The sequence below is a fragment of the Salmo salar genome, chromosome 11, assembly GCF_965601325.2.
Source record: "Salmo salar chromosome 11, fSalSal1, whole genome shotgun sequence".
NCBI classification, from domain to species: domain Eukaryota; kingdom Metazoa; phylum Chordata; class Actinopteri; order Salmoniformes; family Salmonidae; genus Salmo; species Salmo salar.
The window spans coordinates 25,585,592-25,609,557 of NC_138301.1; the positions used below are offsets into that span (position 1 = coordinate 25,585,592).

Genomic DNA, 23,966 nt, shown 5'->3' on the forward strand with positions numbered 1-23,966 from the left:
CATCATGTTGCGGGGGTGCTTTGCTGCAGGGGGGACTGGTGCACTTCACAAAATAGATGGCATCATGAGGGAGGAAGATTATGTGGATATATTGAAGCAACATCTCAAGACATCAATCAGGAAGTTAAAGCTTGGGTCTTCCAAATGGACAATGACCCCAAGCATACTTCAAAAGTTGTGGCAAAATGGCTTAAGGACAACAAAGTCAAGGTATTGGAGTGGCCATCACAAAGCCTTGACCTCAATCCCAAAGAACATTTGTAGGCAGAACTGAAAAAGCGTGTGCGAGCAAGGAGGCCTACAAACCTGACTCAGTTACACCAGCTCTGTCAGGAGGAATGGGCCAAAATTCACACAACTTATTGTGGGAAGCTTGTGGAAGGCTACCCAAAACGTTTGACCCAAGTTAAACAATTTAAAGGCAATGCTACCAAATATTAATTGAGTGTATGTAAACTTCCGACCCACTGAGAATGTGATGCAAGAAATAAAAGCAGAAATAAATCATTCTCTCTACTATTATTCTGACATTTCACATTCTTAAAATAAAGTGGTGATCCTAACTGACCTAAGACAGGGAATTTGTACTAGGATTAAATGTCAGGAATTGTGAAAAATGTAGTTTAAATGTATTTGGCTAAAATTATATTATGTATATCATGCTCAGCCATCTGGGGGCTTTGGCTTTATTGGACCAACCCTGCCAGGCAGGCTCAGACTCTTGAGGGGGCAGTGCTGCTTTAGTGGGTCACTGACCACCTTTATTTTTCTGTCTTGGCTGCATACAGGCTACTTGCAGTACGCCTATAAAACAGATAAGGATTTCTCCTTAGTGTGTGGGTCGCTCAGGTGGGTATCTAGGGTACAGGGTTGGGGACCGCTCCATCATGATCAGGCAATATTTATAATCTATTTTAAAATGTATATCCCATATTTGCACAAGATTGAAAGCTCTCTCTGTCACAACTCCTGCTTGCAGACCCATATGGGCTCTGGTATTTCCAACTTTTCCAAACACAAAAACACACACCCCACCTTCCACCACAATACATCCGTACATACCCACATACTGTGCCTTCTATGTCCTCTGTTTGCTGTGTTTTTATCCCTACCATCTTGAAAAACATTTGTTTACTATTTTGTGCAACACAATGGACACACGAGGGCCTTGAAAACACATGCAGATTGTTTGTGAGAGGTTAAGAAAACAGAAAACATGAATAATGTTCGCACTATGAGTCATCCCTGCCTGACTTGAGCAATGCATATAGAAAGAGGAACTTATGGCTGATGGGACAAGGGTCCATGAAGCAGAGTTTGATGGAAAACATAGTGTGTGCACACGTGCGTGCATGTGTGCGTGCTTGTCAATCGGCCATGTGATTTATCTTTGTCTTCTATCCAAGCCTTGTCTGATGGTTGGATCTTGTAAAGCTGAGTGCATTGGGGAAAATGAGGAATTGGGAATAAGAAGTGAGAAATCTGGATGTCCCCTTGCACGCCGGTCAGGGGCGGCTCCATGTCATTGTGAAAGAGATGATGGCCAACGAAACTGCTGGTGACAGTCAGGCAGTAAAACAGGGTCAGGGTCCTCTCTGTGGCCTGTCTATCCAGGCCATGCCATCAAAACCATAATTTTCTTGACAGTTGCTCTCTTTTTCGAGAATGTTTTTTTTGGATCTGATATTCTGATTATCCTCCGACATATGCATACAACCAGTTCTTTATTATCTTGGTAGACAGTAGACAAAACAAATAACTACGACTTACATTTGGATAACCCATGCCCGTAGCAGTGTGTCCACTCCGTTCTATTATAAACAACTCTCTGATATACATCCAAATCAATAAGGGCCCGTGGTGTGCAGTTCATCATATGGTAATCTAATGGAGTCTATGGCATACTACTGGATTGCACCTGCGGTATAAGGCCTGGAAGGAGCAAGTGGCTCCACAGAGGGAGCAGAAATCAGATCACAGACGACAACATCGCCCACTACCTCTAATCAAGCTTTGCTTTGTGGCAAGCTGTTTAGTTACCATCTGGTTTAAGGAAGAAGGAGAAGGAGAAGAAGAAGAAAATCTTTTGAGTTCCAGCTTAAATTGGTAAAATTAAGGAAGTTTTTAGTTCCCTAGTTAATTCAGTGAGTTATAGAAATCTCAGATTTCTTGCCCTCTGTGGCAATTTGCTTTAACCGACTCAATGAGATTCTCCTGCATTCACAGAGAGCGTACTACTATCCATGCTGCTCCTGGAAGACTTATGAGAGGGACGGTAAGAGTGAGGCTGGCTGGACCGAGAGAGACAAGAGGCGTTTCTTCCCATGAGCATCCTTTCATACAGATTGTAATGTTATGAAATATGTTTTTCTGCTGGTTTCAGCTCAGAGATATATCTGTATAGCTAGTGTTGGTATTCTTGCTACTTTTTATTGAATGAAGGAAAAAGTTGATGTAATGACAGAGGCAATTTGGCCTTTGTAGATCACTGGGTTACAGTTGTTTGCATTATATCCTTATCCATTATTTGATTTGATAGTCTTGGATAATAAGTTTGTTGAAAAATAAATGCTAATTTTCCCTTGTTGATCGTTAGTAGTATATTTTATCTTTGACTGAGAGTCAATGGGTTACATCAAGAGTAAACATTTACCTTTAAAAGTTATCTTTAGCTAACATCTAGGCAGTAGACCTATGGTCATCACTGGCAGCTAATACTTTGTGTCCACATTTGTCTTAATTTTGTTTCTTCTAAATGTAATTACTTGGTTTAGAATATGTTGTTATCACATCAAAACTAATAACAATACTCTTTAAATAATAACTAGAATGAAGTATGTTTGGTAACACTATTTGGATAGTCCATCTGTAGATGCTCTACAGACACTATCAGTAACATTTCAACTAACTATCTACTAACCTTAGCTCTAAGCCTAACCATTATCCTAACCCTTATTCTGAACCTAACCCTAACCATGACCTTAGAAAGCAGTTGCTTATCAACATAGTGAGTTGGAAAATCCGGACTATCCAAATAAAGTGTGAGCAAATGTTTTACTGGGCTATAACATGTTTCCAACTATTCAAGCTAAATTACTCGAGTTGTTCAAGAGAGTTTGTCAGAGGATGATTACGTAAATGATGTCAAAACCAGCACAGTGTGGACATTGATCTGGAGAAATCTTGGTCAAACAGAATAGATAGACGGAGTGCAACATTTCCTGTTGCGACGGTCTATGTATCCTGTTTTCCACAGTCAGTGGTCATGCATGTCATCCCCTTGTGAGAGGGTCTGTGGGTACGTTCTCGTGACCCGAAAGTGTGAGGCCACAGAGGTCTGGTAGAGGCTCTCTGTCTGTCCGAATTAAACTGACAGATTATGACATATGAGTAATCAAAGGTATCAGTTAAAGCCAGATATAGTCCTGACTAGAAATGTAGGCCTACATTGTGATTATTTTGCAATCCTTAAGAATACTTTTGCCACTATTATACAGTTGAAGTCAGAAGATTACATACACCTTAGCCAAATACATTTAAACTCAGTTTTTCATCATTCCTGACCTTTAATCCTAGTAAAAATTCCCTGTTTTAGGTAGTAGGATCAAATCAAATCAAAGTTTATTTGTCACGCCCGCCGAACAGGTGTAGACCTTACAGTGAAATGCTTACTTACAGGCTCTAACCAATAGTGCAAAAAAGGTTTTAGGTGAACAATTGGTAGGTAAAGAAATAAAACAACAGTAAAAAGACAGGCTATATACAGTAGCGAGGCTATAAAAGTAGCGAGGCTACATACAGACACAGGTTAGTCTGGCTGATTGAGGTAGTATGTACATGTGGATATAGTTAAAGTGACTATGCATATATGATAAACAGAGAGTAGCAGCAGCGTAAAAAGAGGGGTTGGGGGGGGGGGGGACACACAATGCAGATAATCCGGGTATTTGATTACCTGTTCAGGAGTCTTATGGCTTGGGGGAAAAAACTGTTGAGAAGCCTTTTTATCGTAGACTTGGCAGTAGTAAAGAGAACACTCTATGACTGGGGTGGCTGGGGTCTTTGACAATTTTTAGGGCCTTCCTCTGACACCGCCTGGTGTAGAGGTCCTGGACAGCAAGCAGCTTAGCCCCAGTGATGTACTGGGCCGTACACACTACCCTCTGTAGTGCCTTGCGGTCAGAGGCCGAGCAATTGCCGTACCAGGCAGTGATGCAACCAGTCAGGATGCTCTCGATGTTGCAGCTGTAGTACCTTTTGAGGATCTCAGGACCCATGCCAAATCTTTTTAGTTTCCTGAGGGGGAATAGGCTTTGTCGTGCCCTCTTCACTACTGTCTTTGTGTGTTTGGACCATTCTATTTTGTTGTTGATGTGGACACCAAGGAACTTGAAGCTACCAACCTGCTCCACTACAGCCCCATCGATGAGAATGGGGGCGTGCTCGGTCCTCCTTTTCCTGTAGTCCACAATCATCTCCTTAGTCTTGGTTACGTTGAGGGATAGGTTGTTATTCTGGCACCACCCGGACAGGTCTCTGACCTCGACCCTCTAGGCTGTCTCGTCGTTGTCGGTGATCAGGCCTACCACTGTTGTGTCGTCTGCAAACTTAATGATGATGTTGGAGTCGTGCCTGGCCATGCAGTCGTGGGTGAACAGGGAGTACAGGAGGGGACTGAGCACGCACCCCTGGGGAGCTCCAGTGTTGAGGATCAGCGTGGCAGATGTGTTGCTACCTACCCTCACCACCTGGGGGCGGCCCGTCAGGAAGTCCAGGATCCAGTTGCAGAGGGAGGTGTTTAGTCCCAGGATCCTTAGCTTATTGATGAGCTTGGAGGGTACTATGGTGTTGAACGCTGAGCTGTAGTCAATGAATAGCATTCTCACATTCTCACACAGTGTTCCTTTTGTCCAGGTGGGAAAGGGCAGAGTGGAGTGCAATAGAGATTGCATCATCTGTGGATCTGTTTGGACGGTATGCAAATTGGACTGGGTCTAGGGTGTCTGGGATAATGGTGTTGATGTGGGCCATTACCAACCTTTCAAAGCACTTCATGGTTACGGACGTGAGTGCTACAGGTCTGTAGTCATTTAGGCAGGTTGCCTTTGTGTTCTTGGGCACAGGGACCATGGTGGTCTGCTTGAAACATGTTGGTATTATAGACTCAATCAGGGACATGTTGAAAATGTCAGTGAATCACCACTTTATTTTAAGAATGTGAAATGTCAGAATAATAGTAGAGAGAATTATTTATTTCTGCTTTTATTTCTTGCATCACATTCCCAGCAGGTCAGAAGTTTACATACACTCAATTAGTATTTGGTAGCATTGCCTTTAAATTGTTTAACTTTGGTCAAACATTTCGGGTAGCCTTCCACAAGCTTCCCACAATAAGTTGGGTGAATTTTGGCCCATTCCTCCTGACAGAGCTGGTGTAACTGAGTCAGGTTTGTAGGCCTCCTTGCTCGCACACGCTTTTTCAGTTCTGCCTACAAATGTTCTATAGGATTGAGGTCAGGGCTTTGTGATGGCCACTCCAATATCATTGCTTTGTTGTCCGTGAGCCATTTTGTCACAACTTTGGAAGTATGCTTGGGGTCATTGTCCATTTGGAAGACCCATTTGCGACCAAGCTTTAAATTCCTGACTGATGGCTTGAGATGTTGCTTCAATATATCCACAAAATCTTCCTCCCTCATGATTCCATCTATTTTGTGAAGTGCACCAGTCCCTCCTGCAGCAAAGCACCCCTTCAACATGATGCAGAGCACCCCTTCAACCCCCATGCTTCACGGTTGGGATGGTGTTCTTCAGCTTGCAAGCCTCCCCCTTTTTCCTCCAAACATAACGATGGTCATTATGGCCAAACAGTTCTATTTTTGTTTCCTCAGACCAGAGGACATTTCTCCAAAAAGTACAATCTTTGTCCCGATGTGCAGTTGCAAACCATAGTCCGGCTTTTTTATGGCGGTTTTGGAGCAGTGGCTTCTTCCTTGCTGAGCGGCCTTTCAGGTTATGTCGATATAGGACTCGTTTCACTGTGGATGTAGATACTTTTGTACATGTTTTCTCCAGCATCTTCACAAGGTCCCTTGCTGTTGTTCTGGGATTGATTTGCACTTTTCACACCAAAGTACGTTAATCTCTAGGAGACAGAATGCATCTTCTTCCTGAGCGGTTTGACGGCTGCGTGGTCCCATGGTGTTTAAACTTGCGTACTATTGTTTGTACAGATTAACGTGGTACCTAACTAGAAGCACAAGCATTTCCCTACACTTGCATTAACACCTGCTAACCATGAGTTTGTGACAAATAAATTTGATTTGATTTGATTTCAGGCATTTGGAAATTGCTCCCAAGGATGAACCAGACTTGCGGAGGTTTTACATTTTTTTCCTGAGGTCTTGGCTGATTTCTTTTGATTTTCCCATGATGTCAAGCAAAGAGGCAATGAGTTTGAAGGTAGGCCTTGAAATACATCCACAGGTACACCTCCAATTGACTCAAATTATGTCAGTTAACCTATCAGAAGCTTCTGAAGCCATGACATAATTTTCTGGAATTTTGCAAGCTGTTTAAAGCCACAGTCAACTTAGTGTATGTAAACTTCTGGCCCACTGGAATTGTGATACAGTGAATTATAAGTGAAATAATCTGTCTAAACAATTATTGTAAAAATGACTTGTGTCATGCACAAAGTAGATGTCCTAGCCGACTTGCCAAAACTATAGTTTGTTAACAAGAAATTTGTGGAGTGGTTGAAAAACGAGATTTAATGACTCCAACCTAAGTGTATGTAAACTTCCGACTTCAACTGAAGCCTGTAAAAAATAAAAAATAAACTCAAATTAGTTTAGACCAGGGATGGGCAACTTTGATGGGGATGGGGGCCACAAAAAATCTAAACTCTGTCTGCGTACCCACATCCATACCCACACATGCAGTCAGTTGCAACAGACTCTAGGCTTTTGGGGGCCCAAAGCAAAAACATTTTCGGTGGGGGGGTGTCACCGTGCAAGCAAAACATTTTGCAGCAGAGAAAAAAAAATGTAAGCTGCAATATGTAACTTTTCATGCAATTCTACTAATTTTGCCATTGGGTGGAGATAAATGTTTGCAGTTTTTAACATGATATTTGAGTAAGAGTGACAAACAAAATCAATGGGCGCTCCCCAGTTGGTAATTGGACCATGATTACTAGAAGTTTAGATACAGTAGCTGGCTGCTAGACTAACTTAACAATCCAAAACATATTTAGCTGATGGGCTAAATGACTGACTGTCAGTGACTGACATAACAATAGAAAAACTGCTGATGCAAAACCAAATTTTGAAATTGCACCTTGTGTATTCTTCTATTCTAACTCAAAACAGTAAGTTGAGACTCTGACTGAGTCCCCCTCCAGTGTATTTTCTGAACTGCTAAATGACTACTAATGTCACACTGCGGCCCTGAGAACACAGGGTATTAAAGACATAGGGGTCTGTGAAGTAAGAGGTATCAATGTAACTGCTTGCTTATAAAGATGCTTTAGCCATCTGTCACGACTGTCTAGGACCAGTGGAGATGTGGAATCAGGAGCAGGAGACAGAGGGCCGGAGCAACTGTGTTTTAATAATAATAGTAACACGCAATAGCCGTAGGGCACCAGGCGTGTGGCGAAGTCTGCTAGGGGAAAAACACCTTCCCAAAATAAGCACACTGGAAAATAAGCGCACGGGGCGCAGCCCGGCAATATAATAGACAATAACAGTTTACAATCACAACTGTCCTGAGTGGACAATAAACAATCCCGCACGAGAACCCCAACTGAAAATACACACTAAATAACCCCCCACTAATGACAAACACAAAACAGGTGCGAGATAGACAGACAAAACCAAAAGACACAGAAACAACGATCGGTGGCAGCTAATAGGCCGGCGACGACGACCGCCGAGCGCCGACTGACCGAGGAGGAGCGCCACCTTCGTTAGATACTGTGACAGTACCCCTCCCCTGACTGAAGCCGCTCGCCGACGCCGGCCTCGGGGACGGCCCGGAGGGCGAGGCGCCGGCCGATCCGGACGGCGATGGTGGAATTCTTGTAGCATAGGTGGATCTAGAATGTCCGCCGCCGGAACCCAGCACCTCTCCTCCGGACCGTACCCCTCCCAGTCCACGAGGTACTGCAGGCCCCCGACCCGACGTTGGGAGTCCAGGATGGCTCGGACTGTGTACGCCGGGGCCCCCCCGATGTCCAGGGGGGGCGGGGGGACCTCCAGCACCTCATCGTCCTGCAGTGGACCAGCTACCACCGGCCTGAGGAGAGACACATGAAACGAGGGGTTAATACGGTAATATGAAGGGAGTTGTAACCTGTAACACACCTCGTTTATCCTCCTCAGGACTTTGAACGGCCCCACAAACCGCGGACCCAGCTTCCGGCAGGGCAGGCGGAGAGGCAGGTTCCGGGTCGAGAGCCAGACTCTGTCCCCCGGATTATACACGGGGGCGTCACTGCGGTGGCGGTCAGCGCTCTCCTTGTGACGTTCACCAGCCCTCCTTAGGCACTCCTGGACACCATTCCAGGTCTCCTGAGAGGGCTTCACCCATGCCTCCACCGCAGGAGCCTCCGTCTGGCTCTGTTGCCATGGCACCAGGACCGGCTGATACCCCAATACCACCTGGAAGGGTGATAGGTTGGTAGAGGAGTGGCGCTGAGAGTTCTGGGCCATCTCGGCCCATGGCACGAACTGCGCCCACTCCCCTGGCCGGTCCCGGCAATACGACCGCAGGAACCTGCCCACATCCTGGTTAATGCGCTCCACCTGCCCATTACTCTCGGGGTGGAACCCCGAGGTCAAGCTGACCGAGACCCCCAGCCTCTCCATAAACGATCTCCACACCCTGGACGTGAACTGGGGACCCCGATCAGATACAATGTCCTCGGGCACCCCATAGTGCCGGAAGACATGGGTGAACAGGGCCTCCGCGGTTTGCAGGGCCGTAGGAAGATCGGGCAAAGGGAGCAGACGGCAGGACTTAGAGAACCTGTCCACAACGACCAGGATCGCCGTATTCTCCTGGGACGGCGGGAGATCCGTGAGGAAATCCACCGAGAGGTGAGACCAAGGCCGCTGTGGAACGGGGAGGGGCTGTAATTTCCCTCGAGGCAGGTGCCTAGGAGCCTTGCACTGAGCGCATACCGAACAGGAAGAGACATAACGCCGAACATCCTCAGCCAAGGTGGGCCACCAGTACCTTCCCTTCAGGCCCCGCACTGTCTGTTCCACCCCAGGATGACCTGAGGAGGGTAGAGTGTGGGACCATCGGATCAGGCGATCGCGAACACCAAGCGGAACGTATTTCAGGCCCACAGGACATTGAGGAGGAGTGGGTTCTGACCGACCCGCCCGCTCGATGTCCGCATCCACCTCCCATACCACCGGTGCCACCAGACAGGAGGCGGGAAGTATGGGAGTGGGATCGATGGTCCGCTCCTCGGTGTCGTAGAGAACGCGACAGTGCGTCAGCCTTCCGGTTCCGGGAACCTGGAATGTACGAGAGGGTAAAGTGAAACCTCGTAAAAAACATGGCCCACCTTGCCTGACGGGGATTAAGCCTCCTCGCTGCCCGAATATACTCCAGGTTACGGTGGTCGGTCCAGATGAGAAAAGGGTGACGTGCCCCCTCAAGCCAATGTCTCCACACCGTCAAAGCCCTGACCACGGCTAACAGCTCCCGGTCCCCCACATCATAGTTGCGCTCCGCCGGGCTCAGCTTCTTAGAAAAGAAGGCACATGGGCGGAGCTTCGGAGGAACGCCCGAGCGCTGCGATAGCACAGCTCCTACCCCAGCCTCGGACGCGTCCACCTCCACTATGAATGGCAAGGAGGGGTCCGGATGCGCCAGGACAGGTGCATTGGTAAACAGAACCTTCAGACGATGGAAGGCTCTGTCCGCCTCTGCTGACCATCGTAGCCGCACCGGCCCCCCCTTCATCAGTGAGGTAATGGGAGCCGCCACCTGGCCAAAACCCCGGATAAACCTCCGATAATAATTAGCGAACCCCAAGAACCGCTGCACCTCCTTCACAGTGGTTGGGGTTGGCCAATTACGCACAGCCGTCACGCGGTCACACTCCACCTCTACCCCCGAGGTGGAAATGCGCTATCCTAGAAATGAGACGGCTCGTTTGAAGAACTCGCATTTCTCAGCCTTGACGTATAGGTTATGCTCCAGCAGCCGCCCAAGCACTTTACGCACGAGGGACACATGCTCGGCGCGTGTGGCGGATCAAATCAGGATGTCATCAATGTACACCACCACACCCTGCCCGAGCATGTCCCGAAGGATCTCGTCCACAAAGGATTGGAAGACAGCGGGAGCGCTCTTTAACCCATACGGCATGACGAGGTACTCAAATGGACCGATGTGGTACTAAATGCGGTTTTCCACTCGTCTCCATCTCGGATACGCACCAGGTTATATGCGCTCCTGAGATCTAATTTCGTGAAGAAGCGTGCCCCGTGAAATGACTCCACTGCCATAGCAATGAGAGGTAGCGGGTAACTGAAACCCACTGTGATAGCATTTAGACCTCTATAGTCAATGCACGGGCGCAGACCTCCCTCCTTCTTCTTCACGAAAAAAAAGCTTGAGGAGACGGGGGACTTCGATGGCCGAATGTATCCCTGTCTTAAGGACTCAGTGACGTATGTATCCATAGCCACTGTCTCCTCCTGAGACAGAGGATACACGTGACTCCTAGGAAGAACCGCGTCGGCCTGGAGGTTTATCGCACAATCCCCTCGTCGATGGGGGGGTAATAGAGTCGCCTTCGTCTTACTGAAGGTGATAGCCAAATCGGCATACTCTGAGGGAATGTGCACGGTGGAGACTTGGTCTGGACTCTCCACCGTAGTCGCGCCGATGGAAACTCCTATGCACCTACCTGAGCACTCCCTCGACCACCCCGTAAGAGCCCTCTGTCTCCACGAAATCTGCGGGTTGTGCGTGGCTAGCCAGGGGATTCCCAGTACTACCGAAAACGCTGGGGAGTCAATGAGGAACAGGCTGATACGCTCCTCATGACCCCCCCACGTCTGCATAACCAGTGGCACTGTGACCTCCCCTACTCTGCCTGACCCTAGCGGTCGACTATCTAGGGCGTGCACGGGGAAGGGGTGGTCCAGCTGAACCAGGGGAATCCCTAACCTCTTCGCTAACCCACGGTCCATAAAACTCCCAGCTGCACCTGAATCGACTAGTGCCTTATACTGGAAGTGAGGGGAAAAAATCTGGAAAACAAACAGAGGTGTACATGTGGTCGACAGGGGGCTCTGGGTGTGGCTGGTGCGGACTCACCTGGGGGGTCGAAGTAGTGCTCTGCCTGCCCTCCGAACTCCCGGGGGGACCACTCCAGCACCGGTCCACAGTGTGTCCTCTGCGTCCACATCGGGTGCAGGAGAGACCCCCCCCTCCGGTCCTCCTCGACGCAGTCCCCCCTATCTCCATGGGCTGTGTGGAGCGGGGGGACTGGGAGGCAGAACGAACAGGCCCTGACTGGAACGTCCCCGGGAAGCCAGCAGGTTGTCCAGTCTAATGGACAAATCCACCAGTTGGTCTAGGGTGGAGGCGTTGTCCCTACAGGCCAGCTCCCGGCGGACGTCCTCGCGAAGGCTACACCTATAGTGGTCTATCAAGGCCCGCTCGTTCCACCCCGATCCAGTGGCGAGAGTCCGGAATTCTAGGGCGAAATCCTGAGCGCTCCTCGTCTCCTGTCTCAAGTGGAATAGCCGCTCAGTCGCCCCGAGCCGAGTCTGGGCCATCCCAGACCGCATTGGCCCATTCCAGGGCTCGACCCGTGAGACAGGAGACGAGGACGCTCACCCTCTCTTCGTCGGAAGGGGGGGGGGGGCGGACGGTCGCCAGGTATAGTTCCAATTGGAGCAAGAACCCCTTGCACCCAGCGGCCGTCCCATCGAACTCCCGGGGAGGAGTAATCCGGATACCACCGGCGACCGCTTCAGGGGGTGTGTGTAGGGGCGCAGGGTGAGGGACCGGAGCTGGTCCAGCTGGGGAAGCACCTCTCTCCCAGTTCTCCAACCGGGCCAACACCTGGTCCATGACCGAGCCTAGGCGGTGGAGGAGGGTGGCGTGTTGAGAGACCTGCTCAGCCATGGACGGCGCTTCTGCTCCTGCTGACTCCATATTGGTGCGGGATTCTGTCACGACTGTCTAGGACCAGTGGAGATGTGGAATCAGGAGCAGGAGACAGAGGGCCGGAGCAACTGTGTTTTAATAATAATAGTAACACGCAATAGCCGTAGGGCACCAGGCGTGTGGCGAAGTCTGCCAGGGGAAAAACACCTTCCCAAAATAAGCGCACTGGAAAAAAAAGCGCACGGGGCGCAGCCCGGCAATATAATAGACAATAACAGTTTACAATCACAACTGTCCTGAGTGGACAATAAACAATCCCGCACGAGAACCCCAACTGAAAATACACACTAAATAACCCCCACTAATGACAAACACAAAACAGGTGCGAGATAGACAGACAAAACCAAAAGACACAGAAACAACGATCGGTGGCAGCTAATAGGCCGGCGACGACGACCGCCGAGCGCCGCCCGACCGAGGAGGGGCGCCACCTTCGTTAGATACTGTGACACCATCAGAGATTTGCATCTTGTAAACATAACTGCATTCAGACATCTTAAGTTGTCGAGTACTCAGTCACTCGCTTTCGTAGCCTAAAACCAAAGCGTCCATGGGTGCAAGTGATACAGTTAACACAACAGCATCCGTGTGCCTGTAGCAAAGTTGCACGCTGAACTTCTGGGCTGGTTTCCCAGACCTAGTCTTACTTTATTGCATATTTTATGAAGCATTGCCATTAATTAAGTATTTATATTCCAGTAAAAGACTTTATCTGTGTCCAGGCTCTTTGTCCACAAGTCATTGGTGGAAACCAAACACAGTAGACATTTTATTTACTGTGTTTTACCAAAGAAAGAAGCTGGTCTGATCTGTCAGGGACTGATAAGATACGATACGTATTATGTTTCCTTACTGTATGAAAAGGCCCAATGTGATCAGACAAGACAATCACTGAAATACCCCTATAGATTTATATTTTAAGTTTTGTGGCCTAGATCATACTGAAGTTTAGACACACAAATGGAGGCATTCACAGCAACCCCCCTCCCCATAAGGAACTGAATCTAAAAGAGAATTTCCCAGTTCCTCTTTTACATAGTGTGTGTGTGTGTGTGTGTGTGTGTGTGTGTGTGTGTATGATGATGATGATGATGATGATGATGATGATGGTCAAGACTGAAGTTGACTAACAGTAGAAATGTAAAACCAAATTATAGGCCTGATTCTGTTTGAATGTTATCTGCCTATTTCCTGTAACTTTTTACATTGTGAGAAACACACATTTTATGTATTGAGCCATTCATTCAAACACAGAATTGAAAGTGTGTTCTTGTCTTTCCCAAAATTGGATGAGCACAATGATGCCTGTTTAGGTTTCATCTTATTCTTAGCTGTCAAAGGCCTAGTAATCTGAAGCCTTATGTAGTATGTAGTAGACCTGTATGTGGATGTACTCTGTAAAGCAAGATACAGGGGAACAGAAATTACACTATATCATACTCGTCAAACTAACTATAGTGCTGTCCATGAGGCTGAGGGACCGACCTCTTACTGAGATGTCCACCGATCTCCACCTAATAGTTTTAAATAGATCTGGGAAACCTGAATGATTTCTGACAAAGCAGCATATTTTTGTTAGAGAAAAAAATATATATTCAAAAAGAGAGTCGTTGTGTGCTCTGAAAATAGCCGTGGTGAAAATAGCGTGCTGGGCTTGCTGTAACGTACGTAGTGTATTAATACTAAATGTCATCAGTTTTGCTCAGACAGCTGTGATTAACATGGGGGCCATGGACAGGCTGTGTGGTTTCAGCAGACCCACAAGTGGTAGAAGGATGCAGGGGACTCAAATTATAACCCCAGACCATGCAAGCAAGGCAAACTGAAAAGCCACGTAAACCAAAATCCAACAAAGTCCACCAACATCAAATGCACAGGCCTACCAAATTAAGATTGTTATACCGCAACCAGTAAGTCAAACAGATTGTTTGCCTTTGTTAATGTTGATTATTAAACAAAGAACGCACTGTATTTGGTGCTACGTAGCACATCAAAACATTATCAGATAAGGTTATAACAATTCACAGAAAATTCAACATAGTCTTTGATAGAGATAAAGGAGAGGAAAAACAATAGAATCCATTGACATCCATAATAAAGCAAATCTGACTACAGGGTTTTTGGTTGTGTGTTATATTAAGCTTTGAACAACCAAGGGAATATAATAATCATTCCGAAGTTATCCTCAGTGCGATTTGGATCTTACTATCTACAGTATTTCAAGGACCTGGTCATTATCAGACGGATGCACTCTTCCGCTGTCCAAACCTACACAAGTCTGTCAGTGGAGGCGTGTGTCCTCACTTCTCTTCAAGTTAAAACAGAGATGTTGTGTCAGGGAGAGATAGACAGACAGGGCTGGTTTCCCAGACACTGCCTTGTCCTGAATAAAAAAGCATTCTCATACTGTGTCCTGTAAACCAGACCATAGGGTCGGGAGAGAGGGTCATCTGAGTCTAGTAGCAGAGCTACTCTACACTGTATTCATTGTGAGGAAGAATATTTTGGTGAGAAAAACACATTTGGTCAGAAAATATTATATTTTAAATTTCTCAAGAATCCCCCCACCAACACTACTATTGTCACAGGAGGTGTTTTATCTCCTCTCCCTTAATCTCCACAGCTGTTGCAGGATTGCAAAAAGGAAGTGGCATGATTTTATCTGTCCAGCTAATCTACACACAGATAAAACAGTTGTTTGGATAGAAATGCAACAGAATTCATTGATGTATGTGAGTCATTATTTCAATGATATGGCTAGAACTCAAGCTACTGGTTTGTTTTTTAATTGACATATTTACACCACTAAGTTTATTTGAAGGGGATAGCATAGTATAGGGAATAACGGGTACAAGTGCCGAACCTTGCTGAACACCAAATCCAATGTACACACTGATACTGGTATGAGAAGTAGGAATTAAACCAGTTTAAAATGTTAAATGGCAATGTTATCTGGCATTGAAACATGGTAAACATGTTTAATATTATATTTGTAATATTCATCTAGATTTCCATAGTGTATGCAAGGTGTATGAATATGGATACCTGCACTTTAGCCATACAAAAAAACATTTAATTTGGTTGGCAAAATTTGGTCACAATGAGATGCAAAGACGCTACCCACTGACAGATGATGCAATGCTAAAAGACTTGACAGTTGAGACAGGCCTTGAAATGATTGGCTGGTTTGGGAGGCGACGCAATTGAGCCTTAATAAATGTGAGATGTTAGAATCTCCCCCTGACAAATCACCAATGACCAGGAACCACCACCAGACACACTGAGATGTGTACACCCACAAAGATATACAGAAGTCAAAATATCAGGTTCCCTTTTAATTTTCAGTCATTGAGTAGGGCTAATTTATTTATTTTTCTTAGACAAAATTTGAGTCCCAGAGAGTAGCTTGGCTTACAAGTGGATAAAGTTGTGTAGGCAGAGGGAGACATTTTGGGTTTCGTTTGGTGAGAGGAAATTTGGTAAACGTTGTGCAATGGTGCGGGAAAAGTTTTGAAAGAGTGTGAGAAACAATTGCAAGCTAAGTGCCTGAAGTAGGTCGGTTCAAGAAGAAGCCTTCATGTTGCATCCGTACAGAATGGAGGGGTACCTCATCTCACCTGGTCCTGTAAGTACACAATGAGTCAAACAATTTGTGTTAATTCAATTACAGGCCCAAGTACATACAGGTATGTGGTTATTTGTTGAGTTTATGTACTTGTTTATATACCACAGGATGTACTTATACAGAAAATGCATCTCAAGCATTGTAAGCTCACTGAATCCAAGTTTGAATTTCATATTAACGTTACATTTTTCAAATTATGATAATTAATTAAAATATGGTAATAGATTACTGTAACGTCATTCATTTTCAAACTCTTAAACTGGTACACAATGTTGGTACTTTTGTGGTCTACATACTGTCAAAAGAACAATATATCTAACATAATAGTTTATACAACTAACAATATGTTTTGTTTCACAAAAATCTATTTTGTAAGGTTATGACCAACCATGAAAAAAACCCAGCAAAAGTATTATTGTAAATGTCAATGAAGTTTAAAAAGCTCAAAATGTTCTTCAACAATGTCATTATCAACAAACATTATCAAGGGAAGAAAGCAATTTCTATATAGATGTTGAGTGTCAGTTCCTTGGAAACAATAATAAAACTTTATGTGAAGTTTTGTTCTGATTTCAGTCGAGGATATTCTTTTTGTTTTGACAGCCATCAGAAGACATGTACGAACCCGACATCTATAGACAACAGATGTCAGAATATTCATATCCGTACGTCATCGATGCAGAGAGTCAAGGAGGTGAGCTTTAAAACACTACAACATTTTTCCTAGTATTAATACCTCTTGTATTATCTATTGATAATCTTGATAACTATGATACAATGATATACTTTTGAAATTAATTTCCCTTTCTCTGATGAACTTACCATCACATAATTGGAGATGAAGTAAACAATCTGAATATCACTTATACGGAAGTGAATAGTGCCGGCCCAACTAGATATGTGTTTGACCAGGCCTGAGGAAATCACACACAGTAGCTATATTAAAGACAATACTGTACATAAAAGGTATCAAGACACTGCAGCTGGAGCCAACCATGTTGCCCCCATGGAGTACAGGAAACAGATGCCATTTCTGTCAGGCGCTCAACCTACAGTCGTAGAACAACTTTCCCCCCTGGGGTTTATTGAAATGGAGAGATTCAGTTGTATTTTCTCCTGTAATCAACTGATCCTACTGCCAAGAATAAACTGGTATTTACTAGTACGAGCTGTAGAATTATATAGGCTTTGCTCCATTTAACGAACTAAATTATTACAAAATAATAATGGCAAGTCTCTGGTGCAGTGTCAGGACCGAACACAACAGATCACTAAAACATGTTTACATGCGGAACGTTTTAACACATTTGTGACATTTGGGCTAAAAAGAAAGAAAAAGACAACTGCCAAAGCAAAGATGTGTGAACAGGAAACTGCCTAAAATATTTTGCTGAACACTTTTTAAACAAATAGCATACATTGTGTATTTGAAATCTGTAGTCAAATAGGTGTTCTCTATTCTATGCCATCTGAACATTGCCATTTAGTGTACACCTACCTCTTACTCTATGAACAACTAAAATGTTTCTCTCTGTTCAGATCACTGGGACTATCACACCACTCACCATGCTCATCCTCTGGACTTTGACAACCTGCCAGAGGGCCACTTCACTGAGCTCCAGAGTGTCCAGCAACTACATCTACCCAGTATGGCTCGTTACAGCGATGTTGACACTCTCTCTCTGGACCCTGGCCTTGGGGGACACAACCATGTCCTACCCCCACCGGTGAGCCCACCTCCCTGACCCCGCTTTTCCTCTATCACAGACAGAGCGTTGGAGTTGGTCATTCTTTTCAAGCAGATGTAGTGTACATGACTAATAGAGAATGTTCTGAATGTTCAGGACTAAAGCAAGTAGCAGAATTTATTTACATGTCCCCTCTAGTGCAATAGCAATGCTTCAGAAAGGTTTAATAACAGGTAAACATAAAATCAACCATCTGGCTTCAGATAAAGATATGCGTATGAAAAGTGTATCTGAGCTACTGTTTGTTACTGGTGAGCTGTGTTGCGTGGAGGATGTAGGGTGCGCCTACACACAGATGGTTTGACATTGTGGCCTTTTCCTAACTGGGGCCTGCTGGTGTTGCTACAGAACTATAATCTGCCAACTCACTAACGGCTGATGAACAAATAATATTTTTTTTAAACAGAAGTGGCCTCCCCAACATTATGTCACACACACACACACACTCACACTCACACTCACACTCACACTCACACACACACACACACACACACACACACACACACACACACACACACACACACACACACACACACACACACACACACACACACACACACACACACACAAATCATTGTCAGTCTTCTTAGTGTAAAATCTTACATTGTAAATATTACACTTTAAACAGAGAGCATTAATGAATGAGTGTCGATGAGAATATCCTTAAAGATGCCTTTTCTATTTGTGTATGGAACTGACATACTGCCTCAGAGTAGAAACAGTGGGTTTTTAGAACTGTGTGCTAAATGTTTGGACAGGATTTTAAACGGCCAAACATTCAAACTGCTATAACAGCAACCACACATCACACCTCATGCAGCGGGGCAGTGCCCTATAATCTTTGCCACCGCTGGGCTAACTTGAGATGATTATATCGTCAAGAACAGGTCAAGGTTAACAGATATACTACTCTTAAAAATATGGCGAAGGTTTGAAGTGAGAATCATGTAAATAAAACTTTGAGTTACAAGTTGTTATTATGGGTAGTCAGACAATACCTAAAAAAATATATATATATATAAAAATAGATACAACTGGTCTCCTGACTTGAAACATAGTCAAATGTAGCAAACTAGCAGCGACATCCTAAAATAATCAGAGCAAGCTAGTTAGCTAAGCATTTAGCAACCTCTTAGCTACACATGTTGAATTAAAAAATATAACTACTATAGCTAATTAGGTGTCAAATATACAAGTAAGTCAGGTAACATTTGCTTTATTGAAATGCTAAGTTGAATAAGCTATATGACAAAAAACAACAGGGATGGATAGTTATGCTGCTCCAGGGGCATCAATATAAAATGCTAAGCTAAACAGAACTAGTAGGCTAGCAGATAGCTATCTTTTACTAATGTTGAGTCAAAGAACAGTGCTTGCTAGCTAGCTAGGTCTCAAATAAATGTTAGTTTGGGTGAAGATAACCATAGGAGTTAGAAAAGGGCAATTCCACGACTCAGATTTTTCACTTAAAATGTATGCCAAACAAAACTGATTTATTTTAAAGTTTAACAAACCATACAGTGCACAAGGACTCTATGCACAAGGGCTACATTTAACAAATTACACAGAAAATGTAACAAAAACACATTTACTGGAAGAACTGTACAGATTCAAAGTTTGGTAACAGAATTTCTGTAAAATCTCCCTCAGTTTTTGTGTGTCCACGTTTTCCAAAAACTCAGAATTAAGAATTCAGAATTAGGATTCAACAATGTCTGCAGAAAGAATGGGGTGTCAGCTATGGCACGAAACCTTGACTTTGAAAAAATGTACACCGGGTAAATGATTTGCGGTAATAAAGTTTCATCATGGATCCCTGATCTGTACTACACAGAAATGTCATTCTCTTCATGGGGATCTATCCTAAATAGGTAAACAAAGGTATACATATCCTCCTTCGCATATTTGGGGATTATTCTACACAACGGCTATTATTTTAATGAGCTCCGCCCCCTAACGAGACCAAATTTGCTTGGTCCGAACTGGACCAAATCTGAACCAGTCATATATAAGTTTGGACATCAAAGTACACCAGCGAAGAGCTCAGTAGAGTACAATACAGTAGAGCACAGAACAGTAGAGTAGAGTTCAGTACAGTACAATACAGTTCAGTACCATAGAGTACATTAGAGTAGAGTAGAGTTTAGTATAGTTCAGAAGAGTACAATCTAGTACAGTAAAGTAGAGCATAGTTCAGTACAGTACAGTACAGTACTATACTTTTCTTTACTGTTCTGAACTCTACTCTACTTGTATTTACTGTACTGTATAGTACTGTGTTGTCCAAACTTGTGAACCCAACTGTGGTTTGTGACTACTGTGATTTCCCATTGTAGCCAATTAAATTGCAGAAATCCCATTACCGATTTTTGGGAAGTTCCATTACCAATTTGGTAACAGAATTTAGAGTTTTTAATCACATAATAATTTATTCACAAAATTGATATCAGTAAAAACACTATAATAATTGATAGCTGTACTTGTTACTTCTGTGAACTTTCATTATCCTCCCTCCTCATGAAGGAGAGAAAATAGAAAATATCTTAAAGATATGTGGGGTTTTGGTAACGGAATTTAAAAGCACAAGGCAATGTTCTTAAACTTATTAAAGGCAGAAACATGTAAATATGAAAGTGTTGATATTAGTTGGCAGGGGTCTTTACTTCAACATTATTGTAATTTTTAGGATGCAAAATGGTTGAAAAAATGTATATCTGCCTTAATTCCTCCTATGAACTTCACATGTTGTTGCTCATGGGTCCTTTTACATGGAAATGACCATATGTCCATGGCTGCCCTTAGGGCACCAAAGTGATCTTAAGCCAAACATTACTGCCCCCGGGGAAGAATTTAAACAGTGCATTCCAGTCTGCTTAAAGTCTGCTCTTAGTGCACCAAGTGATCTTGACCCAAACTAACATTTCTGCCCCCACGGTAGCATAAACAGTCTGTTCCATTTTTTTGTTGTTGATATCGCTTATTCAACTAAACTTTTAATAAAACAAATATTAACTGACCTACTGGCAGATTTGAGACCTAACTTGCTAGCTATTTTTATTTTATAATTCAACATTAGTAGGAGGTAGGTCTCTGCTCAGCTAAGCTACATTTAGCTTAGCATTTTACTTTTCTTCCCCCAGAAGTTTATATAGCTTATTCAACTAAATACTTTGATAAAGTAAATGGGAGCCGATTTACAGGTATATTCAAGACCTAGCTAGTTATATTCTATGACTCAACATTCTGTTTATAAATTTAACATGAGTAGTTAAGAGGTTGCTAAATGCTTAGCTAGCTTTCTATCTCTAATTAAATGCTTAGCATAAGGCTGCTAGTTTTCTACATTTTACTCTTTGCTTCAAGTCAGGAGACCAGTTGTATCTTAGAGATACTGTCACATTTGTTTGACAACTGTAACACAAACATGATTTTAAAACATTACAACTTGTAACTCAAAGTTATTTACAAGATTCAGAGTTCGAAACCAATCGGATTTGTTCTGCTCCAAACCAATCAGATTATTTCTGCCCTTAGAACAAAGTTGACTAAACTTCAAGTAAATCTGCATTTAAGCTCTTTTTCTCACACATTATATGTGGGAGAGAATCTCTTTAAGTATTCATTCAACTCTACTGTCACTTGATACATTCAAGGGAGTGGGTATTCACAGGAGACAGGTGATAATGATGGCTGGAATGGAGTGTTTGATACCATTCCATTTATTCTGTTCCAGCCATTACTATGTGCCAGTCCTTCCTATTTAAGGTGCTACCAGCCACCTGTGGTGGGGATAGTTGATTGGGGGAGTAAAAATGGTTGCCGTCATTAATAACACTTGCGCCTCACTGTGTATATAACATGATCAGCATGGTATCTAATTTGTTTAGTTGTAATTTCTCAGTGAATACTGCTCCAAAAATAATGTATTGTAATTGTAATGATGGTTTTGTATCATAATGACTACATGGTTATTGTTGTTTGTGGTGTCCAAGGTGCCATATTACCCTCGAGCCATGGGCTTCTTGCTCCCCTCTCCTCAGACGATGAGGAGCTCAGACGACGAGGAGCCAGGAGGCCGCAGCCCTCCACTAGAAGTGTCTGATGAGGAGTGTCTGAGGGACCACATCGCCCACGTAACAAGGGGAGAATTGGGTAAGGAATTCATTCATAAATGCATACCTAATATCTCACATGTTTGATTTAGCTTTTGAGGTCACAATAATCCTACTCCATGTAGGTCATAGGTAGCGAACATCCTCAACTGATTCATTGCATGTTTAACCATTTTGTCACTTTTATCAACATTAATATAGGCAACAAGAAGAAGATCCGTCTGTACCAGTTCCTGCTGGATCTGCTGAGGAATGGGGACATGAAGGACAGTATCTGGTGGGTGGACAGGGACAAGGGCACCTTCCAGTTCTCCTCGAAACACAAGGAGGCACTGGCACATCGGTGGGGCGTACAGAAGGGCAACCGCAAGAAAATGACCTACCAGAAGATGGCACGGGCTCTTCGCAACTATGGCAAGACAGGCGAGGTCAAAAAGGTCAAGAAGAAGCTGACTTATCAGTTCAGTGGTGAAGTGCTAGGGGGGAGGTCTCACTTGGAGAGGAGGCCATATTCCCATTTGTAGAGGGAGAAACATAGTGGAAGTCCTGAAGAACGTTAGAGTGAGAGTGAGAGATAGTTAACTGTATATAGTATGCAAGATGGTTATCAATGTAATAATTATTGTTTGTGTTCAAATCAACAATAACTGTTTTTGCTGCTCTTGTAAAAAGCATTTATGTGAACGTCAAAGCCAATGTCTTAATGGAATCTGACAATTAGCACATTTTGACTCAATGATCGCACACACACATCTGAACCTTTTACATTCCATAGCACGTAGAAACATGGCCGTTTTAAATGATACTGTCAATCATTATCACCAAAATGCTTACAGGAGTGGTTACACAGATGACCACTAGAAGTCCTCAGAGATCTCCTTTCTTAAAGCTGTCTGAATTCACTGACTTCTACGCACTGTTGGACTCACTGATCATTGTGCACATTTGACATCAATTAGACTTGGATGCAATGTAAACAAACAAAAAGACTGCGATAAAGAACTCTTTAGCATTAATGACATTGATTTGATACTCTGAGATGCACTGACTTTGGATAAGCAATTCCTGTAGCAGCACACAAACACAACATATTATACATTAGCTTTTGCTAATCAGAATTGAGTATTCAGCCAAGCCGTGGTATAAAGCTTGTATATTTGTATGACGGTATTACATGTGCATTACATACTAACTCAAGTTAGCTCAAGACTTTGGGAAGTAAACCCTTCTGAACATTGGGAGACTTAACCTGCAACCTTTCCGGACTGTCCCCTTGATCATAACTTCCCTATCACATCCCATTGACTTGTTCCTGAAATGGGGGAGGGTGAAGAGGCTTGTCACCCAGCCCTTATCATCTGCTTGTGTTTGGAGATGAAGCACAGACCCTTGCCTCCTCCGAGCTAGGGTGCAATCTATTCCTAGCCTAGGAATACCAACACAGGGATTTTTCTCCTATGATTGTGTATATGACCAGTTGTTTTTCCATACTCTATGTGCTCTCTGTATAACACATGTTGGCATGTTTGTATGTTGGCATGACTCAGTTACATATCTGCACGTGACGAACTCGAAAGCATTTCTATTTCTCACATGTCATGTGGTTTTAGTCGACTCATCCTCACATTGTTCCAGCACATCACAGACTGGCTTTAGCAAATCCTCTGGGAATCACAGCCATCTACGCAGAAGCCCAGTGGCCGAGCCAGATAATATATAGACATGTGGGCAGCCATGGAGACTTTACTGGGCCCACTGGCAGCAGACAAGGCCACCCCGTCCCCCACCATCCACCCACCCCCAGCCCAGTTATGTGGCAGCTGAAGCTTGTAGGTGTAAATAATTCTGGGTGCTGACACAGTTCTATGATGGGAGCACAGGGCACAGTCTGCAGTGAAAAGTGACGCAAAGTGAGGTATCCAGGGAGGACACTATCAAGAGACAGATAATAGTTTTAAGTGTATTTTCCCTACAGCACCTCTGGGATAAATCAATTAATAAATACAACTGAAAGGGAGACATAAAGGACAGGGATATAGTTAGAATAATTCAATTGAATAATGCAAAATCATAGAAACAGTGAGGATTGATTTAAGTGAACCCTCCTGCATTTATTACTGACTGAGCAATAAAACAAGGTTGAAAAGAAAAACATATACAGTACCAGTCAAAAGTTTGGACACACCTACTCATTCAAGGGTTTTTCTTTATTTCTGCTACTTTCTACATTGTAGAAACTATGAAATCTTGTAGTAACCAAAAAAAAGTTATATT

At 44.0% G+C, this 23,966-nt stretch overlaps 1 protein-coding gene across 2 annotated transcripts; it reads left to right on the top strand.

The window, feature by feature from the left end:
* The first annotated feature begins 15,436 nt into the window (after positions 1 to 15,436).
* Positions 15,437 to 23,286, top strand: LOC106563523 (transcription factor PU.1). Of its 2 annotated transcripts, none has more exons than XM_014129196.3 (5): positions 15,437 to 15,832; positions 16,436 to 16,526; positions 17,372 to 17,559; positions 21,573 to 21,732; positions 21,894 to 23,286. In XM_014129196.3, exons 1-5 carry the CDS (start codon positions 15,785 to 15,787, stop codon positions 22,214 to 22,216), a joined length of 810 nt encoding a protein of 269 aa, XP_013984671.1. In that variant the 5' UTR covers positions 15,437 to 15,784; the 3' UTR covers positions 22,217 to 23,286. The 2 variants fall into 2 exon arrangements, with proteins under 2 accessions (XP_013984671.1, XP_013984673.1); XM_014129198.3 differs by having other exon boundaries at positions 15,826 to 15,893.
* The last annotated feature ends 680 nt before the right edge of the window (positions 23,287 to 23,966 follow it).